General features: G+C 41.1%; 1 protein-coding gene across 8 annotated transcripts in view; it reads left to right on the plus strand.

The window, feature by feature from the left end:
• Positions 1 to 17,329, plus strand: part of EIF5B (eukaryotic translation initiation factor 5B) — a 38,755-nt gene extending 21,426 nt beyond the window's left edge. For 4 of the 8 annotated variants that reach the window (XM_080612787.1, XM_080612780.1, XM_080612783.1 and 1 more), the window contains 16 exons: positions 825 to 914; positions 2,718 to 3,013; positions 3,643 to 3,750; positions 3,901 to 4,011; positions 4,927 to 4,994; positions 6,084 to 6,225; positions 7,678 to 7,809; positions 8,468 to 8,650; positions 8,955 to 9,116; positions 10,782 to 10,913; positions 12,364 to 12,495; positions 12,575 to 12,651; positions 12,775 to 12,939; positions 13,890 to 14,028; positions 14,585 to 14,746; positions 15,600 to 17,329. In XM_080612787.1, coding sequence (XP_080468913.1) covers positions 825 to 914; positions 2,718 to 3,013; positions 3,643 to 3,750; positions 3,901 to 4,011; positions 4,927 to 4,994; positions 6,084 to 6,225; positions 7,678 to 7,809; positions 8,468 to 8,650; positions 8,955 to 9,116; positions 10,782 to 10,913; positions 12,364 to 12,495; positions 12,575 to 12,651; positions 12,775 to 12,939; positions 13,890 to 14,028; positions 14,585 to 14,746; positions 15,600 to 15,707 — 2,207 coding nt within the window. In that variant the 3' untranslated portion in view covers positions 15,708 to 17,329. Of the gene's footprint in view, positions 1 to 824; positions 915 to 2,717; positions 3,014 to 3,642; positions 3,751 to 3,900; positions 4,012 to 4,926; positions 4,995 to 6,083; positions 6,226 to 7,677; positions 7,810 to 8,467; positions 8,651 to 8,954; positions 9,117 to 10,781; positions 10,914 to 12,363; positions 12,496 to 12,574; positions 12,652 to 12,774; positions 12,940 to 13,889; positions 14,029 to 14,584; positions 14,747 to 15,599 lie in introns of those variants that run through there. The other 4 variants (XM_080612781.1, XM_080612782.1, XM_080612785.1 and 1 more) reach the window with 4 other exon arrangements.
• The last annotated feature ends 619 nt before the right edge of the window (positions 17,330 to 17,948 follow it).

The following is a 17,948-nucleotide window of genomic DNA, read 5'->3' on the forward strand; positions in this document are numbered from 1 at the left end:
TATTTCCAGTTAATATTTTAATTTAATATTTGGAGCTTTCTCTTCATTTCTAAGAGCTGAAATTCCATGACACTCCATGTGCTGCAACATTTTTTTTATATATATATATATATATCTTTTATAAATCTGCATATATATACACACACTATATATAGCTTATATATAATATTGTATATTGTATATATTTTAAACTATCTATATTGTATATAGTTTAATGCCTCTTTTGGAGAAGGGTAAAAGATTTTTTTTTTTTCCATTTGTCCTTTATGAAGAGCTGGATTCTCTTTATATTATCTGAATTAATTCCTCCTGGAATGAATACATTTAATGCTTCTGCAATCTATGATATAATTATTTTAAGGTACTGGGAGTCCTAAAATCGCACTTTTTATGGGCAGCTTTTTTCTTTCCCATTAATTAAAATCAATACTGCAACCCAACTTGTTTTCTTTCTTCTCTGTCACTTTGTTACACATGGCTAATGGTTGGACAGCTCCTTTCAAGGAGTGTGGCAGAGGTTTGTGTGATGTGCATTGTGCAGGTACTTGCTTGCTATGCAGACCAGGAACCAAATGAGCAGTTTAGCTATGTCTTTCAAAACCATGTTTTGCTAGGCAAAGGTGCTAGCACTATATGATTTTGTGAAGAGAACTGAAGATAATTTCTTCAGTATGCAACATTTTCTGTTTAGGCAACATGGAGATAATTTGGTAGAGTTATGGTAGCAGCAAACTCCTAAGTTGCAGTTGTCAGTATGTCAAAGGAAGGAGATTCTGAAAAGGTTTGAAGTTGCTGGACTGTTTCTTTAATGTTGGTTTTCTTAGTTTCAGAAGAAAAGGAGGAAGAAGAAGAAACAGAAGATGGTGGTTTGGATGACTGGGAAGCTATGGTTAGTGATGAAGATGGAGAGAAAGGTGGGCATGTAAATACCAAATGGATGCTTTCTCCGATTAAGAGGCTTCTTTGGGCTGATGAGTCTCTTGTTTCTGTAGAAAACAATATTGTTTTTAGATTCTCCCCCTGCCTCATTAAATAAATTGTGAGGCAGGTGTGATGATAGAGGTACCAGGTCCTCTTCTCAAAGGCAGAGCTTTCAGAAACAGCACAAATACCGCTCAAGAAGATCCTTGGGAACTACATGGAATATATGTAGTTACAACATAACTGGATTTTTTTTGTCTGTTTTAAGGGGAGTAAAAATCCTCTCCTCTTAATTTGTGCTTAAACCACTTCTGGGAGTTTCAGGAAACCTTTTACCGTACTGTATTTATCTAGTACCCGTTCCAAAGCTGTAGCAGTTTTGCCACACAAATCTGGCAACATCTAGGAGACTACCTTTGAGACAACTTCTCAAAGAGCTGGGGAACTAAGATGGTGTGAAGGTTAGTGTGCATGCATTATAGTAAGTTCTTGTTACCTCCTCTCATTGCTGCTTTGAGAGGTAGGTGTGAAAGAGAGAATTGTCAGAACATTCATATTCCTGCACTTCTGTGCCACAGCCAGTTTTCTGCATGCGGCCAACAGCAATGTTTCTGGGGAAGTTAGAGCTGCGCAAGAATGCAGGGATAAGTTGGGGTGTTTTCTTTCAGTGGTGGTGAAAACTATTGTTGTGAGTCTTCCTGAACAGGAGTTGGCTACTGTTCTTAGCACTTCCATGATGGGTCTTTGTCGTTTAAGATCAAAGACTGTTCATCAGGTATTTATTGACTGCCTGAGCCCCTGTGTTTTCAAATGTAATACTTTATATACATATATGTAAGTGGTAGGGATTTTATTTCAGCACAGATGAGTTCCTCTGGTGCTGGACTACTTTGTGTACTAGGGGCTGCTCACCTTCTTTAAGGTTTTAGTGTGGTGTCACTGTCCTGGGGAGAGCATCACATCCCACTTCTGACTGCCTGATTGGAAGGATCTGCCGATGTGATCCAGGAAAGGAGCTTTCCTGGGAATTGGTGTATTACTAAGTTGATGGACTTTCAGCATAGTAAGGAGACATAACTAATCTCTAGGAGCAGTGAGCCTCCTAGTAGCTCTCTAAGGAAGAGAATGCATGGCTTTGAAGTCTCCATTAGCTTATCTCTTCTGATTTTGCCAGTATGATAAATGGAAAGCTTTCAAAGAAAGAGTTACTATTTTGATAGCTCTTTTTGTGTGCTTATGGAAGGATTCCCCTGGAAAATATTTCTTCTCTGAACAGTCTAGGAAAACCTTAAGATGAGATTTTTTTTTTTAAAGATGCAAGACAGACCATTTATTCTGATTGTTACTACTGCTTAACTATGTATTCTTGATAAGTAATACATAGAAATCCATATTTAGTTGAATTTGGAGTATTTTGGCATTTAAAGGTGTTGGTACATTCGTTCCTTAATCAAGTACACACAGTTTTAAATAATGTCACTTCATCTCCATATTTGCAAATGATGTCTAGTGCAGGTGTGTTGATAATGTCATTCCTCCTCCCACCCCAGACTCACTGCTTGCACAGGTTCTAAGCACAAGTCGGCAGCTCTGAACATGAAACACTAATTTTTTTATATTGAAAGTTGAAAAAGTCTTGACTAGGACTTCTTGAGTGGAACCTACTCTCAGTCCTCACTCTTCTTCTATAGTAGTCTCTGGGGCTTTTTTTTTCTTTGGTGCCCTCTCCCCTCCCCTACAAGGGTGAATTTAATAAAGCATTTTTACATAAGGTTTTGTTTTTTTTCTTTTGACAGAGAGCAAGCCTATCCACATTGAAGTCAAAGAACAAAACGAAGTGGATGAAGAAGAGGAGGAGGAAGAAGATGAGGAAGATGAGGAAGAAGAGAGTGAAGAATCTGAAGATAGTGAAGGGAGTGAAGATGAGGATGAAAAGACCTCAGATGAGAGAGAGGCAGATTCCCAAGCAATTGGAAAACAATCTGTGGAAAAAAAGCCTAGCAAGGAAATTAGCTCTGATTCTGAATATGACTCTGATGATGATCGCACTAAGGAAGAGCGTGCTTATGACAAAGCCAAACGGAGAATTGAGGTATTAAGATACAGCTTTACTTGAACAGCTGGACTCTTGTGTTTGTATAAGAAACAGCTTAATTTTCGGCTCATTGAAAAGCCTTTTAACTGTATTTGTCAGAATGATGGCTGTGTCATGACTAATACTTAAGTAGGTCTAGAATTTGGGTTAATGAATTAAAAATACTTGATTTTTGCCTGAAGATGAAGTAATTGGGTTTAGACAACTTGATCACAAAGAATGTGCTCTTTGATGTTGTTTCCCTCCACCTCTCCCTCTCCTGGAGGAAAAGGCTTTTAGCCTTTACACGTAGATATTGTAGAGCTTTAAATTCTGTACTTGTGAATTGTTCAGCGTTGTTGTGGCTGCTAGTGTCCTTGGTTTCCTTACCCGAGATGCTTATTCAGAAAGCACCATCCATGAAGCTACATGTTGGTGGATATAACAGCTTAGTCTACTAGACTGTAACCAGACCCAACCAACCAAAAACTTAACTGTTAGTTGTAAATTTTTGACTTGCCAAAAGAAGGGTGGTGAACCTTGAGTTGCCTTGAGAGTTTAATGCCCACAATCAAGTAATCAAGTAAGATGTGAGGTGAGCTGTGGGGTTTGATTTATACTTACCCATTTTTATGTCTCTTTCATAGAAGCGACGAGCTGAAAACAGCAAGAACATGAACACTGAAAAGCTCAGAGCACCAGTTATTTGTGTCCTGGGGCACGTAGACACAGGCAAGACCAAAATTTTAGATAAGGTAAGATATGGAATGTGAAAGCGCTGCCTGTGCATCTTGCTTCTGCATGTGTTTATTGTGACTGAAAATAGACTTCGTTAAAGTGTACTCAGAGATTACCTTAGCCTCTTACATGTAAGTGTTTCTGCTCCTTTTTTTTTCTGTCTGTAGCTCCGCCATACTCATGTGCAGGACAGTGAAGCTGGTGGTATCACTCAGCAGATCGGTGCGACGAATGTTCCCCTGGAAGCTATTAATGAGCAAACCAAGATGGTGAAAAATGTGAGTTGTAGCATGCTAAAGACTGTTTGATGGTGGGTTTTGGGCTTTTTTGGATATGAAATGCAGACTAGTCTTGTCTAGCTAGCTAGCTAGCTCTCACTAGCCTTGTGAGATTTCCTGACATGGGCAGATGCACTTTTACCTCATCTCTAATATTGGGGTTGATTGTTTTTTTTAATTCCTGTGCCCTCCGCCAAAAGGGGGTTGTTTCATTTTTCATTTTAGTTGATAATGTTTGGTTTCAATTAATGAATTGCTGTTTCTTCAGGAAAATACACAAATACTGCTTACTCTGTTCCAGACAGTATGTGTACATAGACTGCTTCTTCGTCAATACTTTGATTGTAAATTGGGACTTTGGAAACTGAATGCATTTTTCTGTTTAAAACTTACCTTCTTACTGTGTCTGCTGAAACTGGGATAGTTCCTGGGTGATAGATTCCATTGTCTAACAGAAATAGTAACTGTTCCGTATTGCTTGTTTTGGGTTCTGTATTTCATCTCGCTGCCAGCAGCAGCAGCTGACTGAAGAACCTTGGTAGTGATGGCTTTTACCAAGATTTCTATTTATTAAAAATGTCCAGTGAGTGGGAAGAAGGAACTCTTCCAAGACAAAGATGATAAATCTCACTAGTCAGAACTACTTTTTCCTCTGTAGGCTGCCTTGTCTTACAAAGTTCAGCTGAGCTTATGGCTGCTTGATACCATGGGGGGGTGTGCTGCATCATTTTATTTATTTAATATTTGTATAGAGAAATGAGCTTTGACTGATCTGGCTTATGGAGGGTGCTGGCTTTTCTTAAAGTATATTTGTGTTTTTGAAGTGAAGGCTGTTAGTAATGCTGCCAGCTCTTAGGCAGTTTGCTATTTTTCTTGTGTAATCTTTACAAGATGACTAATATTGTGAAATATTAGTTTGACAGAGAGAACATAAAAATTCCAGGCATGCTGATAATTGACACTCCAGGACATGAGTCTTTCAGGTAATTAATGTTTTCTCGTAGTATAGTACTTCCCAGAAGTGATGGCCAAAGCATCTGGATATATTTTAAGCAAAGTGCTAGATCTTTGCCTAATCTGTTGTGTTTCTTCTCACTTGAAAAAACCCAGACAACCTGAAGTACAAGAATAAGTGGATTTGCTTAGTTTGCAGCTGCTTTTTATGTGTGGTTAACTGCTGGCCTTTTAGATCTGCTTAATTTTCTGTCTTCATGGCAATTGAGCCATGAATATTTTTCAAAAACATGTAAATAACTTTTTTTTCTTAATAGTTAGTGTAAGAGGAAAGACAGAAGCAGAAGCTGGAGAAGAAAAGGTGAGGGTTTCAGGTGACCCACGTACTCTGCTGTGAAAACTTCTATTGTAGCCTTCAGTTCATAGTGTCTCAGTTAACTGAATCAAGAAGACTGCAGTTACCAATTGCGTGAGTTAGCTGAGTCTCAGCAGAGGTCATATGCTCTCTAGGATCACCAGTGGTGTGCAGGCAAGCTGCTAAATCAGCTTCTAAGTTAAAAACATGATATGCATAGCTGTACTCACTGAGGTAGTGCTTGGATGAAATATCCAAACTGAAGGATTAAGAATTTGATGTGATGTTCTCAGATGTTAGCCTCTGCAAGCGTTAAAATGCCATGCCTTGGGTATTTGGTAATGTTCTGATTAGTTCCTTGGCATCAAACCACTCACAGCTCTTCATCTTCTAACTGGGTTTTGTTTGGCACCAAAGGTGTCTAATCTTGGTGTTATGTAGAATTGTGTAATAAATACCCTTGTTCAGATTTTGCACTCCTGTTTTTCACTTGTAACTGTCTCAATTCTTGCTCAGAAAAAAATCAGAACAAATCTTAACTTGCAAAATATATAATAATATGAGAAATCTTGGGAGAATAAGATATTAAATGGAATTTAAGAAGTGCAGTTTAAATGTTTTTATAGAGTTCACATTTTTGAGGGAAAAATTACTTGGTCAGCTTCAGCATTTTGTTGGTTGGTGTGTTTGATGTTGTACTTGGTGTTGCTACATGACTTGATTTGTCTGTTTTGGTTGGTTGTTTTTTCTTTTAATGCCACAGCAACCTAAGAAATAGAGGAAGCTCACTTTGTGACATTGCTATACTTGTAGTTGACATCATGCATGGTTTGGAGCCACAGACAATTGAATCAATAAATCTGTTGAAATCAAAGAAATGCCCCTTTATAGTAGCTCTCAACAAGGTAAGGTAGCTTTTTACTCTTAACAGTGTGCTTTTCTGCTCAGTGTATTTGGCATCTGACAGTTTTCTGTTTCCTTCTGTGAACTTGAATTCTTTATGTAAAGTCTGAAGCAGTGGCTGTTTAATCCTTGCGTTTTTCATGCCTTTGATACTCCAATGGGTTTATGGGAGCTTTGCAGTATAATCTCTTACAGCTCTTTTCTGAGTCCTGATTGATACATTTCTTTACCTTAACTTCTGTATATGAAATGTTTCTGGAAGTTGTACTTCAGTTGTGCTTTTTGTTCTTGCACTCACTTCTATGGGTTTCTGCACATTTTCTGATGAAATTGAAAGCCAGGTTTCACATTGAAAAGTCTTACTTTATAGTAGCTACTGATACATGTTAGCTTGATTTGAAGGCAAGCTGGTTTTAAGAACAGTAATGTTGATCACTGGTGGGAAGTGTTTCAGGCTCTGCAATATTAGATGGTAAAGGAAGTGATTTTTCAGCCTTATTTTCAGAAATTCTGTGCATGAGAAATTACTGTTTGTGATGACTTAATATGAATTATAACATGTAAATAACTAATGTTCAATGACTTTGGATGCTATCTAACATGCTGACAGAGAACTTACAGAAGGATGTTCATGTGCAGTGTAAAAATTGCAGTGGTGTTTAAAAGATGAAATGAGCATTAACATTGAAGGTGGTTGGAACTGAGGAGGCCATTATCTCATGGCTGAAAACAGCTGCTTTAAAAAATAAAACTCAACTATTAGGTGGAGAGGTGTTAAGGCCTGTACTAAGCCTGAGATTAAATAGCCAAAAGTTCTTGCATTTCAGGTTATAGTTCTATTATTTGACCAGGTTATAATCCATTTTCTAAAGATGTAGTTTTGATTTGTGCAGCAAATATAATAGTTTCTTGGACTATGTCCTTCCTGCTTTGAAATCCTGCTTACGGAAGTATTTCTGAAGTATGCATTTGTATCTTTTGAACAACCTCCCTGTGATCCCTTCTCTGTAGCAACTTGGGAAAGGCCCCAAATTCCAGTAAGTTTAAAAAACAGTGATTTCAAAAAATTCTCTGTAAAACTAGTAGTCTTTGCTCAGGAAAAATAAATCCTTTCTATTAATGTATGTAAAGCTCTTTGTGGGCCTCTTCCTTCTGAATGTTTTACCTTGAAACTTGATGCAGTTAATGTGTATAAACTTTACCCATATGAACGTGTATTATTTTAGCTTCAATTTTTAAAGCATGAAGTAGTATTGATACAGTGAAATACTGTTTGACGTTGGGTAAATACATAGATAAATATAGCAGCTAAAAGCAAATAAAAAGATCTGCTTTGATTACTGGAGCAAATAGCTGGCTGTGTTGGCTGGAAGAGTATTTCTCAGGGATGATGTGGCATAAGCATACAGGTGCCCTTTAAACTGTGTGAGATGACATATTGCTGTATTTTCAAGATTGATAGGTTATATGACTGGAAAAAAAGTCCAGATACAGATGTAGCCATCACCTTAAAGAAGCAGAAAAAGAATACAAAAGATGAATTTGAGGAGCGTGCGAAAGCCATCATAGTGGAGTTTGCGAAACAGGTAGGCTGGAACATTTGGGGCTCTTTCATTAGCAAAAATGATAGTAAAGGTGGTGTGCTTTGGGTGGGTGGAGTTTTGTTTGGGGCTTATTTCGGGGTTTTTATCTTCCCTTTCCAGAAAACAATTCAGAACATCAAGAGAAAGGTTTCCTCTCTTGTGACATGCTGGTGTTTACCTCTCATGAACCCAAATTTGCTGCTGTTTAAATGAATCTCTAACTGCTCCATCTTCAGAGTGCTACTTTGGAGAAAAGTAGCAGCTAATTGCTGCACATGGTCAGCAGAGTCATGAATAGCAGATTAAGTTTTCTGTCCCTATTCTTTCTGTCTTTGGGAATTGCCTGAGAGAATCCCATCTGTCTTTTGTTCCCTTGGACGATGGCAGGGCATGAATCACATCAGTTCTGGGAACTTCTGTTGGTGACATACAATGCTGTCTACAAGCTAGATGTGGTAATTAGCTTTGTACAGTTATCCCATATTGCTTTCAAGTGTGGGTCAAGGTTTCAAGTTCCATAGCATACTGTCAGTAACTATGTGTTTTGTTAAGAAATTGGGATTCAAGAAATGCAGTAGTAATTGGCTGGGGCTGAATGTTACTGTTAATTACTGATGTGTATGTATGTTTTCCCTTATATAACTATTAATCCTGATTCCAGGGCTTGAACGCTGCCTTGTTTTATGAGAACAAGGATCCCCGCACTTTTGTTTCTCTTGTACCTACCTCTGCTCACACAGGGGATGGAATGGGAAGTCTGATAGCTCTTCTCGTTGAACTAACGCAAACCATGCTGACCAAGAGGCTGGCTGAGTGTCAGGAGCTGAGAGCTCAAGTCATGGAGGTAATTCAGTACCTGTTCTCTGAAATTCGTCTAGAATCACAGGATGGTTTGGGTTGGAAAAGACCTAAAAGATCATCTAATTTTAATCCTCTGCCATGAGCAGGGACACCTTCCACTACACCAGGTTGCTCCAAGCCCCATCCAACCTGACCTTGAACACTGCCAGGGATGGGGCAGCCACAGCTTCTCTGGGCCAGTGCCTCATCACCCTCACAATAAACTCCTCCCTGCCCTTCCCCGTCCTCCTGGTAAAAAATGGTGCGTTTGAAGTGTTTAAATCAGACTTTCTTCCCCTTTCGTTCAGGTTAAAGCACTGCCAGGCATGGGCACTACCATAGATGTTATTTTGATTAATGGACGCCTGAAAGAAGGAGACACCATTATTGTTCCTGGGGTTGAAGGTCCCATAGTAACTCAGATCAGAGGTCTTCTGCTGCCTCCTCCTATGAAGGAGCTACGAGTTAAGGTATGGAAACTGGTTAGGGTATTGACATTGAGAGAGGATTTTGAACCAGGTTTGGTTTAGTTTGAAAACTAGTGTTTGGATTATAATCTAAGGCTGCAACCATTGTCCTGTGCTTCATTTCGCTGGAGAGCTGTGTCCCTGCAAGCCACCATCATTCCTAGTGTTTAGTCTAGTCCCTTCCTGCAAACTTAAATACTCCTGTAAAGTAGCACTAGTAATTGCTGGCGCCTGTGTTGGTGTTCTCTCTCTGCCATGGTGATCCTTTGTTGTGAGACCATTGTGGCCCCAGAGATGCTGAAGGATGCAGTACTGAGACTGAAGTGGAATCTGAGTGGGTGCTGCTTGGCCTGATATAACTAGGAAGGCAAGAGCTGCTCTTTCCCCTTGTGTGTGTGGCGCTCTGATCAGCGGGGGGTAGGACACTTGCCCTGGAGAATTTAAGTGAGGCTTTCTCTGGTGTGCAGTGTTACAGCTATAACTTGAAAATGGCTAGAGGGTGGCAAAAGGAAAACTGACACTTATGCTTAGGTTATGTTCTCTGCTTTGTTGGAAGCTGCTCAATGTATTCTGGTACCATGAGGAATGAATTGAAAACATGTCTGTCTGTTTCCCTTTATTTAGAGCAAAAGGTAAACTGGTGTGTGTGAAACTCTAATGAGATTCGCATGGCTTTTTTTGTGGGCCTGAATGAGCAGTGTAACAGATCACAGGTTCCCATCAACAAGATCTTCAGATGTGTTCTGCACTTTTGATGGGAAATGGAGTATGAGGTACCAGCACCGTGATGAAAAACGCTGGATTGAGAACCTTTAGCTGGGGAAGTGGATCTAGGGTAGCTGGTTGGTTTGATTTCTTTTTGAGGCAGGCAATGAGAATACATTTCAAGTCAGCCTGTCCATGGGGAATTGTCATCCTGTAAGAAGACCCAGATTTTGGGAGGGAGGGCTGAAGAATAGAGGCTTGCAGGAACAAAGTGCTTACTAGGGAAAGAAGCTATCTGACAGTTTTAAGGAAAGCATGGGACATCTCCCAAACAAAAGAAATGAAGAAACCAACCAGAAGATTCCTCCAATGTTGATTTTTAAAGGTCTTCAGAAGTAACTGCTTCCATGATGCCTTAGAGCCATGCCCTGGATGGGTAGAGATCTTAAAGGCTCCCTGGGTGAGGAGGAACACCTGGGAAATGGAGTGTGGAACTAGGTACATGAGAAGGTGGGATCCCCCAGTGGGAGAATGAGACAGCTCTTCCCACGTGGAGCCTTGGGCTGTGTTAGCTAAGCTTTGGTGCTTCAGTTGGGCTGTTGCCATCCTCCCCTTACTTACCTATGGGGCTGTATTTGGGGTTTTTTTTGTGGAGAGTAGTTGCCTATCACTGTCAGCCCTTTTCTAGTAGCTATTCGTTTTTGGCTTTGGCTGCCTTCTCTGGTTTTAGATGACTCCTCCTGCTGTGCCACCCTTGAGAGGGGTGGGGGCTGTCAGAAGGGAGAGGAGCATGCAGACTGAGCCATGCCAAGTAGAGAAAATCCCTGGTGAAAGATGGGAGCTGCTGCACTGTGCCATCATGATCTCCACTTTTGCTTGCGGGCAGCAAGTTCTTCAGCTGCTCAGCGCTACCTTGTGTTGCTGTGTGGCACCTACATGAACTCTTTGTATTCTCGTTTTCAGAACCAGTATGAAAAGCACAAAGAGGTTGTTGCTGCTCAAGGTGTGAAGATTCTTGGGAAAGATTTGGAAAAAACATTGGCTGGTTTGCCACTGCTTGTAGCTCATAAAGAAGATGAAGTCCCAGTACTCAAGGTGAGGTGGCTGATGATGAAATAAGACACATAAGCTAAGGGTAACAGAGTTCTCTGGTGATCACAGAATCATAGAATGGTTTGGGTTGGAAGGGACTTTAAAGGTCATCCAGTTCCAACTCTGCCACAGGCAGGGACACCTTCCCCTAGACCAGGTTGCTCAAAGCGCCATCCAACCCAGCCTTGAACACTGCTGGGGATGGGATAGCCACAGGTCCTCTGGGCAAACCAAGTGAGGAGGTCACTTAAATGTTGAAAGCTCAGTACACAAATAACTTGCTTTTTTCGGCTGTACTTTAAAACCTGTTACAGTAGCATGCTGTTGTTGCTTTGTGCCCATGTGAAGCATTAGCGCTGTGATGTTTTAGTATCTCGACTCTTAGTGTTTCCGTGATAATCTGCTGGGGTGTCTCTGCTGGTAGAGTAAGGTTTGAAAACAAGGATCACAGCGGGGTTTGACTCTGTGTTAATTACTGATTTGGTATTTGTAGTAATCTGTGCATATATTTCAATTAAATTATTAGGCAAATATCTGCCAGTGGAGTTCTTCAGACTGTCATAATTGCAAAGCTGATTTAAGACTCTTGTAGTCGATTTCTTTTGTGACTTACACTTTAAAAATGGGACAGGAAAGAATGTGGCCATCTTAAAACCAAAACTGAGTTGAGATGCTCCAGTTAGTTTAAAAATGAAATGTGCATGTTGATAGTGTACTTTTAACCATAGTTTTTATTTACCTTTCTGACTACTTCTGTCTTGCTTTTAAAGAGGGAGTTAATCTTTCAGGTCCTCCACATACAGACTTTGTTGCTGGGTTCATCTGAGTGTTTACATAAAGTCTGCTAGCAGTAGATATGTGATGGCTTAAAGTAGATGGCAACACCCATTCATCTGTCAGGAAAAGACTGAGTGTTTGGGTTTAAGAGGCCTGGGCTGTTAAAGGCTTTTAACTTCTCTGAAAGTAGCACAATGGCCTTCCTTGCTGGTCTGACATCCTCTGCTTTGTATCTAGGCCTGAGGAACATTCAGAGTTTTCTCCAGCTCATGGTTTTAGGAGTGTCTGCTTTCATTGTTGATCCTCAGGCAACCAAAGGAATGGCCACACACTGTGGGGTGGATGTTCATTCAGTCTTGTCAGCAGAATTAAAGAGTGCTGGGGAGAGCTATGTGTTGTCTGCGGAGAAATGCTACTAACTCCCAAGATAAGCATCTGCTTTGTATTATGTGATCACCTTCTTGCAAAATCCTCAGGTCTAGTTCAGTTCAGACTTTTGTAATGGTAGGAACAAGCAGCAGCGTGTCCCAGGGCTGCATGACCTGTGCTGCAGGTCTGTGTCAGTATGGCTTTCACATACTTCTAGAAGCTCATGAACAGAAAGACTTTGCACCCTGAGGCATAAAGAGCAACAGAACTAAAACTTGCTTTTTTTCTCCTTTTTTTTCCCCTGAAGGATGAACTAATACATGAACTGAAGCAAACACTGAATGCAATCAAACTAGAAGAGAAAGGTGTTTATGTCCAGGCTTCTACTTTAGGCTCTTTAGAAGCATTACTTGAATTTCTTAAAACATCAGAAGTGCCAGTAAGTACTTCTGTGCTCTGTCTGATGTTGTTTCTGCATCAGATTAGTGACTGACTTATGTGGCTTTCTCCTTCAACAGTATTCAGGAATTAATATAGGTCCTGTCCATAAAAAAGATGTTATGAAGGCATCGGTTATGTTGGAGCATGACCCACAGTGAGTAACTTCTTCGCTTTATTTACCACATTGATAAATGTTCAGTGGTGTTTGAGTAATGCCCTCTCCTCAGCTCGGGATCTGTGGTCTGTCTCACACTATTTGACTTCTGTCTACTTACAGATATGCAGTCATTCTGGCATTTGACGTGAGGATTGAACGTGATGCACAGGAGATGGCTGATAGTTTAGGAGTCCGAATTTTTAGTGCTGAAATAATTTATCATTTATTTGATGCCTTCACAAAATATAGACAAGACTACAAAAAACAGAAACAAGAGGAATTCAAGTAAGAAAGAGCTATCCTATTCTGGATGATTCCCAAATAAGTGCCTCAATTATTATAGTCTGAATGAAACTGCTTTTAACTTCTTCCCAAATAATTATTTAGCATGTCGTTCTGAGGGGAAGGAAAGAGAGGAGAATAGGACAATGAGTTGGTAGTGTGCAAGAGTTCAGTACTCCAGTCTAATTGCTTACATGTGGGGTTAGGCTCAGTAGGGTAAGAACTGTGAAGCAGTTGTAAGATTGAGCTCAAACTATCATGTAACATGGACTGTTCTTACTGAGATTTGCTTTGCATGCTTGGCTCCTATTCCCAGGCTGTAACAGATGAATTAGTCTTGCTGAGTTAAGAAAACTAAAGGGATTTGGATTCTGTTGTTTCATGCTTGTGCAATTCCAGTGTACAGGGCTTTATTCTGGCTGCGGTAACATGGATACGCAGCAGCATAGGGACCCAGGGACCCAGAATTAATTTTTGGAATTTGTTACTGGGTGATCCTCAGTAAAGTAAGGACAGTCAAAATAAATCAAAGTGTTTCAGTTGATGTTGGTCCCAGTTTGAGTTTGTACCTCAGCATTTGAACATATTTGTTCACTTTACAAAAGTCCTGAATTTTTGGAGTCCCTGTGATGAGCTGAGGCAATGAGGTTCTTATTCCTGTGCTCTTGTGAGACTGTAATTGCACTGTAAAACTACTGTTCCTTTGATCTTGGTCTTAGTTGACTGCCCAAGTCAGTCACAATAAAATCTATGCAAGCCAAGCCTGATTATTGTTCCCCATCATTCTTGAAGATCGAGCATTGACTACAACTTGCATGATTGGGAAAGAGGTTTTTTCCTGCTTCTCTCCAAGAAAATATATGTCCAAGAGTGTGGGAGAAGGCTGAAGTGTTCATGTTGTGTACGCTGTTCCAGTATCTGTTGCAAAATGCCTTTTCTTTGTCACCTTCCAGGCATATAGCAGTGTTTCCTTGCAAGATGAAAATACTCCCTCAGTTCATTTTCAACTCTCGTGACCCAATAGTGATGGGTGTAGTTGTGGAGGCCGGCCAGGTGAAGCAGGGGACTCCCATGTGTGTACCTAGCAAAAATGTAAGTAAACACCTCTTCTGTGGACACCTAATTCACCTGGTGCTTCCTGGGATGATGTATCAGGAAGTGCTTGGATGCCTTTCCCTAGTGCACAGTTTTGGTAGGAGATAAGGTTCAGGCTTTTACCAGCAAGGAGACTTGATCTCATCAGCCCTCTTGCTGTTCTGTGCTGGAAGAGAGAAGTCTCGTAGTGGGGCACAGGAGCTGCCAGAAGTGTGGCTGGCGGGCACCTGGCAGTCAGCCACCCGCCTTCCCAACTGCACGTTCTGTAGTGTGGTGTCAAGTAAGGAGCAGAATTGTCATACCTGGTAGCTAGTAAAGCGGAAAGTCAAATTGGGATAATTTAAGGGATAACAAATTGATACTGAAGATGAGCTATGGGTGAGGTGATGTCAGTGCCCTTCTAAGTATGGCACACTTACAATGCGGTATGTTTTGCTGTGCCAGTTCTGAGGGGCAGTGCTTCATGTGGCTACATATGAAGAGGAATTTGGGTAAGATCGTGTGCACAGAGGGGTTTGTGGATGTGTAACACAGCTCCTTCATTGTATTACAGTTTGTTGAAATTGGAATCGTTACAAGTATTGAAATAAACCATAAACCAGTGGAGGTTGCAAAAAAAGGCCAAGAAGTATGTGTGAAAATAGAACCTATTCCTGGGGAATCACCTAAAATGTATGGACGACACTTTGAAGCAACAGATATCCTTGTCAGTAAGGTAAAAGCAGTCTGTGTTTTTGGAGAGGGCTTATGACATAGCAGTAGCTTGCTTGAAGTGGCAATGATGCATGAAGCCTGAAAGAATTACCCTAGGAACCTTCTGTGGCAGACTAATGGACATCTGCAACAGTTTGTGTGTGGTGCTGCTCAGCCCAGTGTCTCTGTGGCCTTGTTTTGAGGTTTGTAGTGGTCCTCTTGAGAACCAAAGGAACGATGTACTGCAGCTAAAAATACTTTGCACCCGAGAGGGTGAAGCAGAGTTAGCTCTTTGCACAGTTGTGCTCAGAGCAGCTTAGCAGACCCCATGACACCACAGCATGATTGTTTGCCTGGTTTTGAAGTTGTGCAATAAATAGCAATACTTGTAGCTCTGATTCTGGAGCACGGGGCTTGGGTGAGGATGAGCCCTTGTTCAGTCTTCAGCTTTCAGAAGCACAGCCACAGCTCTCCACACTCCAAACTGATTCAGTTAGCAAGCTGTGAGACACTCTGGCATACACATACTACTGGGGGTAGCAGGCGCAGGGTTTTTTCAGGTGGAAATGCAGGGCTTGGGAGGTGGTGGCCCTATAAGCTCTGGGGGCAGTGGGAGGTCCTATCAGTTCACAGGTCCTAACCTTACCTGCACAGGGCATGAGACTGACTGTGCTTCTGCCACCTCTGAATCCCAAGTAAGGGGTAGGATGTGAGGAATTGTAGAAAGTGGCAGACATGAGTAACAAAACTGGGGTTAAGAGGAACTTTTCTGCTGTGCAAAGTGCTGCCCTTCTTTGGATCAATTCCTTCCAGTGCCTTAAAAGCTGCTTTTCTTAATAGGCGTGTGTTTCTGATGGGTTTGTCTTGTGTTGCAGATCAGTCGTCAGTCCATCGATGCGCTGAAGGACTGGTTCAGGGATGAAATGCAGAAGTCTGACTGGCAGCTTATAGTAGAACTGAAGAAAGTGTTTGAAATCATCTAGATAACTTTTTACAGCAAAGGGGAGGCAGGAATAAGCACAGTATTCCTGTTCTGAAAGTTACCAACAAAGTCATATATTGAAGACAGTGTTGGATATATGTTTGGGAGGAAAATATGTGGATAAAATGTTTTCCATGAGAAACCAAGAAATTTACACTGGTTTGACAGTGGTCAATTTACATGTTCCCATGGTTCCAATGTGCCTGTTCACCTCTCCTATTGCCCTTCCTCCTACTGGCTGCTGTTTTAAAGTTTGCCCTTCCTTCTCTTACCCTTCTTCCCTCCCTCTCTCCAGAAGAAAATAAAAGAAATTGAATTTTTATTACAGAACTAAAGCTCTTTCACTTTTATACTGAGGAGAGATCAGTACTGCAGTATTTGATTACCCAAGCTCCTGCAGACTTTGTGATTCTTGGGACATTTTTGATGTAAGAAACTTCTTTATTTATGCATACCTCTTCCCCGAGTCTCTTTTCCAACATTCTTCTGCTTTGTGCCTCTAGAAATTTTTTTAAATAGAAAATTAGGCAATTGGCTATTTCTGTACTTGCTTTGTGTGAAACAATGATGTAAAGCATAGTTGGCCACCTTTTACTGCTTGTACAGTTCATCAAAGTCAACCTGTAACCATTATGCCGCAGAGCCGCAAATAAAGGAGATGGACGTAGCAGCCCATTGTTTTACAGTTTGCATTGATAAACAAGGTTTCACTTCATGGGCTATCATGGATGTGCAAGTGCCAGGCGGAGCCTTTGCCTTTGGGGTCTTGGCAAAGTAGTGGAGCAGTGTTCCAGCAAAGGCGTTTCCTCCTCTGGCTTCCCTCCCCTCACCAAGTGTGTATGGTGGGGGTCTTGGTGTCTCCTATGATGTTCCCAGAGCTCTGGAGTTGCAGCCCAGGTGTGAGGTTCTGCTGGGAGGAGCTGTGAGGTGGCATCTCTGCTCCAGCTGCTGCTCAGGGTTCTGATTGTCTGCAAGTGAGGGTGATTCTGGATGTTGCATTGAAGCTGTTAAGTCACCTGACAGCGTGGGACACAGAACCAGCTCCAAAGGCATCTGTTTGATGGTGACTGTGGTGTGCAGAAGTCACCCTGTAATCCCCACCTCCCTACCCCTCCCCTTCCCCTGTGGCTCCCTGCTAAAGATGACAGCTTTACCTGTTCCTGATCATGGAGTCTCCTGGTAACTGACAGCTCATGTCCAGAGGAGCTAAAACACCACTTTTAAAAGCACAAGCTGGAACATTAGCATTTAAAATATTTACAAGGATTTAACTTGGCAGTAAGCAGTTTGATCAGATTTCCTCTGTCACTTAGACTACTTTTTCTGTTGGGAAACTGAATTTTGTAACTGGGATTGTGCAGATTCCATTATAGAGGAGCACTTACCTCCTTTGGCAATGGGATTTAACCTACCAAAATGATGTATGTTTGTTTGACTCTAAATGTGCCCTGGAAGAGGACTGCTTTGGTACAGTTGGTACGTGGTGTGATTTCACAGCACTGAGAAGTGATGGTTTAGAATGGAGTGGTCACAGCAAGGAGACTGCATTTCATTGTTAGAAGTTTCTTTTTGCAAACTATGCAATCATGAAAACTACATTAATAAAAAGTTCTTAAGAACCCAGATGTCAAACATTGTGGTCTTGAAGTATTTGTGACTGTTTCCTCAAATGTGGGTGTTCTTCCTGCAGGTAGAAACTCTGGGAAAAGGATCATGCAATTTCTGCAGGTTGATGATTGTGGAACTTAAGACCATACCCGCACTCAAATGCTTTAAGCAGGCAGGTAACTGTTGAATATAATATTTAACGGAGAATGGAAATGTAATTACAAATACCCTTACTCAATTAAGCAATGTTCTGAGTCCTTCTAAACCAGATATTTACCAATTTCAAGTTTGTCTTGAGCAGCACTTGGCCAAGCCAGAGCTGTGTACCTGAAACCTAATTGGCAAAATGCTTGCTTGAATTTCAATAAATACTCCTTTTTGTGAGCAGTTATTGTGCTGGTTTTCTTAAATAGGGAAACGAGAAAAAGGCAGTTTCCAAAGTCATGCAACTAAAATTTGCTAACTAGTGCAACTTGATTCAGATGAGGTCCCTCTCCCCCTAGATCTGTATCTACAAGTAGCTGCAGTTAGGTACCAAACAATGCAACTTGAGCTGGGAAAATCAGTCTTACCATTGACTGCCTGAGGCTGGAAGGGACCTTTTGCACTCACCAATTCACAGCCTACTCGTGGT

Source organism: Psittacula echo (genome assembly GCF_963264785.1).
Source record: "Psittacula echo genome assembly, chromosome: 3".
NCBI lineage: Eukaryota > Metazoa > Chordata > Aves > Psittaciformes > Psittacidae > Psittacula > Psittacula echo.